The 7,084-nt window shown below is 29.4% G+C and overlaps 1 protein-coding gene across 1 annotated transcript in view; it reads right to left on the bottom strand.

The window, feature by feature from the left end:
* Positions 1–1,290: 1,290 nt before the first annotated feature.
* The window catches only part of LOC111626139, a 28,941-nt gene continuing 23,147 nt past the window's right edge, over positions 1,291–7,084 (bottom strand). Inside the window, exon 7 of the mRNA XM_023369438.1 lies at positions 1,291–3,247. Coding sequence (XP_023225206.1) covers positions 1,440–3,247 — 1,808 coding nt within the window. The 3' untranslated portion in view covers positions 1,291–1,439. The remainder of the gene's footprint in view (positions 3,248–7,084) is intronic.

The raw sequence follows: 7,084 nt of genomic DNA, 5'->3' as shown, positions 1-7,084 counted from the left end.
GTGAATGGTGTTTGTATGTGGTGGTAGCCCCAAGTCTCCATTCGTGCATAGGGGTGGTTGCGTCTCGATAGCTATAAGGGTGCGGGAGATATAGGCTTGAAAGTGGTTGAAAGTGGCTTTCTATTTCAAATGTTTTATTCGAATTTGTTCGAATTAAATTCGAACATAAAATTCGAATATTGGTTCGATTATAAAACGATCGTAAACGTTCCAGAAACGTTGAAAATAGTTCGTTTGACTGGGCGTGAACAGACGTTCAGAAATAAAATCGGGACCAGGAGGTGTTAATATAAAGCTGCATGCAAGATTTACAAACGGTTTTTTGCGCTTTTGCGGGAAATCGAACATATTTTTATGCCCATGTAAAAATTCTCTGGAAACGTCTGGACACGGGAGACCTAATTCTTGAATTTTGTGAAAACGGTAAGATTGGCTATAATGTAATTATCTTAATCTTCAGTATCGTTACTTTTTGCCCACAAATAAAAACCCAGCGAAGCGGGTCCTTGCAGCTAGATTCTAGATTACTTAGAAAAACAGTCTTTTATATATAAAAAAAACTATATTACATACAAATGTACGAACAAATAAAAACCCAGCGAAGCGGGTCCTTACAGCTAGTAATAAATAAAACAGATAATCGATTAGAACAGAGATGTTTGTTTCATATTTATTTTTTAATCTCGTGTTTTTCTTAATTTTGGTTAATAAATTTTACTTATGTCTTGCGTACTAACTGTAAGTAGCTATCTATTATGTGGCTTTGCTATGGCAATAACGTGATTTTAATTAATAGCAAATCCAATGCTAACAAGTACTAATTTAAGCATATAATCAAATGTTTTGAAATACGGATAATAATGTATTAAAAATTGTAGCATTTGGTAAAAATCGCTACTTAGCGGTCAGACCAATTTTATATTTCTCTCTTGTATACGACATTGATCGGCGCCAAAACTTTTATGGAAAATTTCGTTTTGGGTTTGAGGTCATCGCTGGTTTAAGAAGGACTTAAGTTATATTAGGATAAATAACAAGATAATCCCAAGATTTCGAATGTTTGTTTTGTGAATAAAGTTATTTCACCTGGTTATTTTGCCGGACATGACAGTTTATTTATTAATTAATAATACAATAATAAGAATGTATTTTTCTAATAAATTCTTTAAAAATATGTGAAAATAAATTATAAATTAGAATTCGAATTTATTTTTGTATAAAGTATTGCGAGTAAATTGAGTAACAAAAATGCTGTCAAAAAATTCAATTTATTAACAAGAATATACACAATTAAAAAATATGTACTTCAGAATATTCAACTAATAATTTTAAACCAATTAAAATATAAATCAAATTCGTTGATGTAAAATTCGGAAGTTATTAAATCATTAATAAAGAAAACTGAATTCATTTTACATCGTCGTGATTTTAAATTCAATTTAATAACATAATTCGATCGGTGGAGGTTTTGTTGGAATCATACCCGAAACAAATTTTGGTGCCATAAACTGTTCTTTTTCCATCTTGCTTAATTGACTAAGTTCAGTATATTTATCGTTGGATGAAGTCGATTTCTCTGCGAAAGCTTGTTCAGATTTGCTGTTGAAGTTATTTAATAAACACAATTCGATCGGTGGAGGTTTTGTTGGAATCATACCCGAAACAAATTTTGGTGCCATAAACTGTTCTTTTTCCATCTTGCTTAATTGACTAAGTTCAGTATATTTATCGTTGGATGAAGTCGATTTCTCTGCGAAAGCTTGTTCAGATTTGCTGTTGAAGTTATTTAATAAACACAATTCGATCGGTGGAGGTTTTGTTGGAATCATACCCGAAACAAATTTTGGTGCCATAAACTGTTCTTTTTCCATCTTGCTTAATTGACTAAGTTCAGTATATTTATCGTTGGATGAAGTCGATTTCTCTGCGAAAGCTTGTTCAGATTTGCTGTTGAAGTTATTTAATAAACACAATTCGATCGGTGGAGGTTTTGTTGGAATCATACCCGAAACAAATTTTGGTGCCATAAACTGTTCTTTTTCCATCTTGCTTAATTGACTAAGTTCAGTATATTTATCGTTGGATGAAGTCGATTTCTCTGCGAAAGCTTGTTCAGATTTGCTGTTGAAGTTATTTAATAAACACAATTCGATCGGTGGAGGTTTTGTTGGAATCATACCCGAAACAAATTTTGGTGCCATAAACTGTTCTTTTTCCATCTTGCTTAATTGACTAAGTTCAGTATATTTATCGTTGGATGAAGTCGATTTCTCTGCGAAAGCTTGTTCAGATTTGCTGTTGAAGTTATTTAATAAACACAATTCGATCGGTGGAGGTTTTGTTGGAATCATACCCGAAACAAATTTTGGTGCCATAAACTGTTCTTTTTCCATCTTGCTTAATTGACTAAGTTCAGTATATTTATCGTTGGATGAAGTCGATTTCTCTGCGAAAGCTTGTTCAGATTTGCTGTTGAAGTTATTTAATAAACACAATTCGATCGGTGGAGGTTTTGTTGGAATCATACCCGAAACAAATTTTGGTGCCATAAACTGTTCTTTTTCCATCTTGCTTAATTGACTAAGTTCAGTATATTTATCGTTGGATGAAGTCGATTTCTCTGCGAAAGCTTGTTCAGATTTGCTGTTGAAGTTATTTAATAAACACAATTCGATCGGTGGAGGTTTTGTTGGAATCATACCCGAAACAAATTTTGGTGCCATAAACTGTTCTTTTTCCATCTTGCTTAATTGACTAAGTTCAGTATATTTATCGTTGGATGAAGTCGATTTCTCTGCGAAAGCTTGTTCAGATTTGCTGTTGAAGTTATTTAATAAACACAATTCGATCGGTGGAGGTTTTGTTGGAATCATACCCGAAACAAATTTTGGTGCCATAAACTGTTCTTTTTCCATCTTGCTTAATTGACTAAGTTCAGTATATTTATCCTTGGATGAAGTCGATTTCTCTGCGAAAGCTTGTTCAGATTTGCTGTCGAAGTTATTTAATAAAGTAACTTCTGACGACTGCACGTCTGTTGAAAAAGTATTCATCTCCGTTTCCGTTTCGGCTGCGGCTAAAGTAAAAGAAAACGACTTGGCACTACTTCTTCGGCTATTAAAAATATTTTGCTGATTATTATTTGCGGGAGCAATCTGCTGGGATGGCTCTCGTCGAGATAAATTTGAAAGACTAAATTTACTGCTGGAGCCATTCGTTGATGACGAAAATGTTCCGGAGTTCTTTTCTATAATAATAATATAACATTAATTAATATTAAACAATGTATTGATACATTTAAATTTTGTTTATTCTAGAGAGAGTGACATAGAAGAAAATATGTCATTCAAACTATAATTAAAAATTATTTATAATAAGTTGTAGTCCTAACTCAAGAATAAACGTTTCATTTTTGAATTTCTTCTTTCTTGTTAACATAGAATTAATGTTTTAAGTAATAAATAGAACTTACTGATGATAATTTTACATAATCAAGTTGAGCAATAATTATTTGATTTTGTAAAGTTATGATTTGCAAAATTATTTATGATATAAAATAACTTTTAATCTCTTTACTTTAGTCATAGCCTAGGAGGCTATGACTAAAGAAACTGCACATTTCCAGACATATACTTACATGTGTTTTTTTTTCATTTTCCAGTGAAGAATCATCTCTTGAACTTTGCCCCACTGTTTTGAAAACATCTGTATTCAACAAATTATACTCTTGCTTATCTCAGCATTACATAAAATGGACAGATGCAAAACTTGAAAGAAAATTTCATAAGAATGGTTCACCTAATTTTCAGGCCTTATTTTTAAATTTCAAATTATAAACACAGATATCTTCCATATAATACAGTAATTAGGTCCTGAAAAAGTGCTGTGTTNTGTAGTCCTAACTCAAGAATAAACGTTTCATTTTTGAATTTCTTCTTTCTTGTTAACATAGAATTAATGTTTTAAGTAATAAATAGAACTTACTGATGATAATTTTACATAACCAAGTTGAGCAATAATTATTTGATTTTGTAAAGTTATGATTTGCAAAATTATTTATGATATAAAATAACTTTTACATCTCTTTTCTTTAGTCATAGCCTACTAGTAACAAATAAAAGACAAGTTTCAGCAAATATTCACACATCACAAAACAAAGGTATTCAGCACCACAATTTAATATGTATTTTTCCTAACCAATAATCAATTTATCCAAATGATAATTATATTTTGTTTTAGATCAAAAATTAAATATCAGATCATATCATAATTAATATTGAAACTTCCATGTTACAATTCATTCCACTAAAAGTTAAATATTATATTATTCAGGAAATATAATAATGATATGATATTTTTATATCACAATCAGCAGTTCAGTTTCTGCTAAATTATGCTGACATTTCAGGAAAAGATATTTAACATAACAATAATAAACTAAAATAATAATACAAATGGTGGGACAAACTTTGGAGGATAATTCTTCCAGGAAAATCAAGAAATCATTATTTTGAGAAATCAAACCTCATGATAGTGTCAGATGAAAAAGGGTTTTTGTTACATAACTCTCTAAATTATATAGATCTTGTAAGAAATACTTAGAATGCTAATCATATTCATCTATCCACATGTAGACATTGGAGCATGGACTGCCACATACTTTTGAAGGTTCCAAGCCTTGTGAATGGGCTTGGAACCTTCAAATGTGCAGTTGTCAATGATGTGATGTGTTGCAATAGCATGTCTACACTGTCATTGGGGGAGACATATACTAAAATGAGCTGGCTCTTTCAAGAGTTATGCAATAAAATCTGTCTTTCACCTGACACTGTCATAAGAGGTTTTATTTCTCAAAAACTGCACATTTCCAGACATATACAGTGAAGAATCATATCTTGAACTTTGCCCCACTATTTTGAAAACATCTGTATTCAACAAATTATACTTATACTTATCTCAGCGTTACATAAAATGGACAGATGCAAAACTTGAGGAAAAATTTCATAAGAATGGCTAACCTAATTTTCAGGCCTTATTTTTAAATTTCAAATTATAAACACAGATATCTTCCATATAATACAGTAATTAGGTCCTGAAAAAGTGCTGTGTTATGCAAATCTGTGCTATACAAAACAGGGTTAAGTTTCAAAAGTTAGCAAAAATATACTATTCTTTTTTGTGATTAAGAGAAATATGTTTATTAAAGCAATGAATAATTATCTAACAATCACAATCAAATTGAACATTAATATTAATTTTTTCTTCATTGCTAAACACTGTTAAATGAGGATACTGTCTTTTTGGCAAAATATTGTCACTTTCCTGTTGACCTTAATCTGAAGTATCAGTAATCTTGAGTTTTATCTACTTTTTTCATAAAATCTGATATTATCATGTGCTTGCATTTGCCTAGAAGATGTTTAAAAATTTTATTTTTTTCTGTAGTAATTTTTAATTTAATATATAAAAACAAAACATAGCAACAGTCTTTTGGATTCATTTAGATCACTATCACCAACACCTAACTTTCCTATAAACCCTGGTTTATAGGAAAGCTATCAATAGAATAGAAAGCAAGGACAAGGAAGAAAAGTTGTGCAATCAGTTCTTATTAAAGAAAACTGGGCAAAAGGCACAAAACAACATAAAAAATTTCAACATTCTAAAATCCATGAGCAAATATGAGACAATATGTGTGCCTGCTTGAATAAAAATAATTGAATGACAGTGTTTGCACTTAAAAATTGTGACATTTTGTACCGAGATGTCTCCAATTCTCAAACCATGTTAGAGTGAAACTGTGTTGTACAAAGGATATCTGTAATATCTATATCTAAAGAAAAGAACTAATATGCAATTATCAAAATGCAAAAAATTTTAGATTATATTTCTGTGCTTGATGACTCTGGCAGGAGATATATAGCATTTCCATTCTGAAAATATTTAGACATCATTTTAAAACCAACATTATTTCTAGAAAAAATATTTCTTTTGTTTATCATATAGTTCAAATTTCAGAAATTTTGATATTCATTATGTGTGATAAAGGAAGGCATACAGTTAATTCCAATAAAATCATTAGAAAATTATTTAAACACTGATAAAACATTCAAGTTTTCAAGTATAGCCACTATCAATATGATATATAATCTGTAACTTTTAAGATCATCTGAAATTGTGGAATCATCTGAATTAATTGTATATTAATTGAGTATTTTTCAAGTTAATTTTATTTATGGTAAATTAAAGAGCATTAATCACAAATAATTTGTTAAAATAAATACAGTAAACCCCCACTAATTCAGACTAATATAGGATGAAGATTGTTTAACTTGAAAGTTAACATTGTGATTTTTCTGATGAATATGGATATACTACACAATCATTATACTATTGAATTTATTATTACAAGAAATTAGCTCAAAAAATTTCATGATAGTACAGTATACAACAATGTGTAATCTTTCATTACATTACTTACTGACTACAGTGATATAATGCACAGTATTGCAAATATATCAAAAACACTTATTAATTACAATTTTTCAATTGCCAAAAAATTTTTAAATTACTGTTTCAAAAAATTTGAGTTAGCAGAGGTTTACTGTACTTAAGTTTTTAATCATACCTATTCAAATCAAACAGCTGTATTTATTTTATGTTTTGACCTATAAAATATTTTTGAATTTATTTCATTTCAAATTGATGAGAAAGAATTATAAAAAGCAAAACTCTGAATATGTGAATGTTTTATAAATTCTTTATAACAGGAAAGATTTAACAGTAATTCTAAATTATCTGTTGAATACGTTAAAAACAGTGTATTACTTTCAACATGTTATTTCATTTATTGCCTTGTTTCTCAATATCATTTTGATCAGGAGTTTCCAACTTTTCTTGATATTTGATCCCTTTCCAAACATAGATTTAATTCACTGATCTCTTATACTGATACAAAAAAAAATTAATTAAAACAGGATGAAATAAAAAAATTCAAGATGATTTTTATGCTTAATAAGCATTATTAATTTTCACTAAACATGAATCAAAATTCAAAATTGTGTTTTGCTTTATTTGAATTTAG

This window comes from Centruroides sculpturatus, unplaced genomic scaffold, assembly GCF_000671375.1.
Source record: "Centruroides sculpturatus isolate CEXI.00-Female unplaced genomic scaffold, Cexi_2.0 scaffold305, whole genome shotgun sequence".
Lineage (NCBI taxonomy): Eukaryota > Metazoa > Arthropoda > Arachnida > Scorpiones > Buthidae > Centruroides > Centruroides sculpturatus.
Note: the sequence above shows the minus strand (reverse complement) of the source record. Positions and strands in the feature narration are given on the sequence as shown.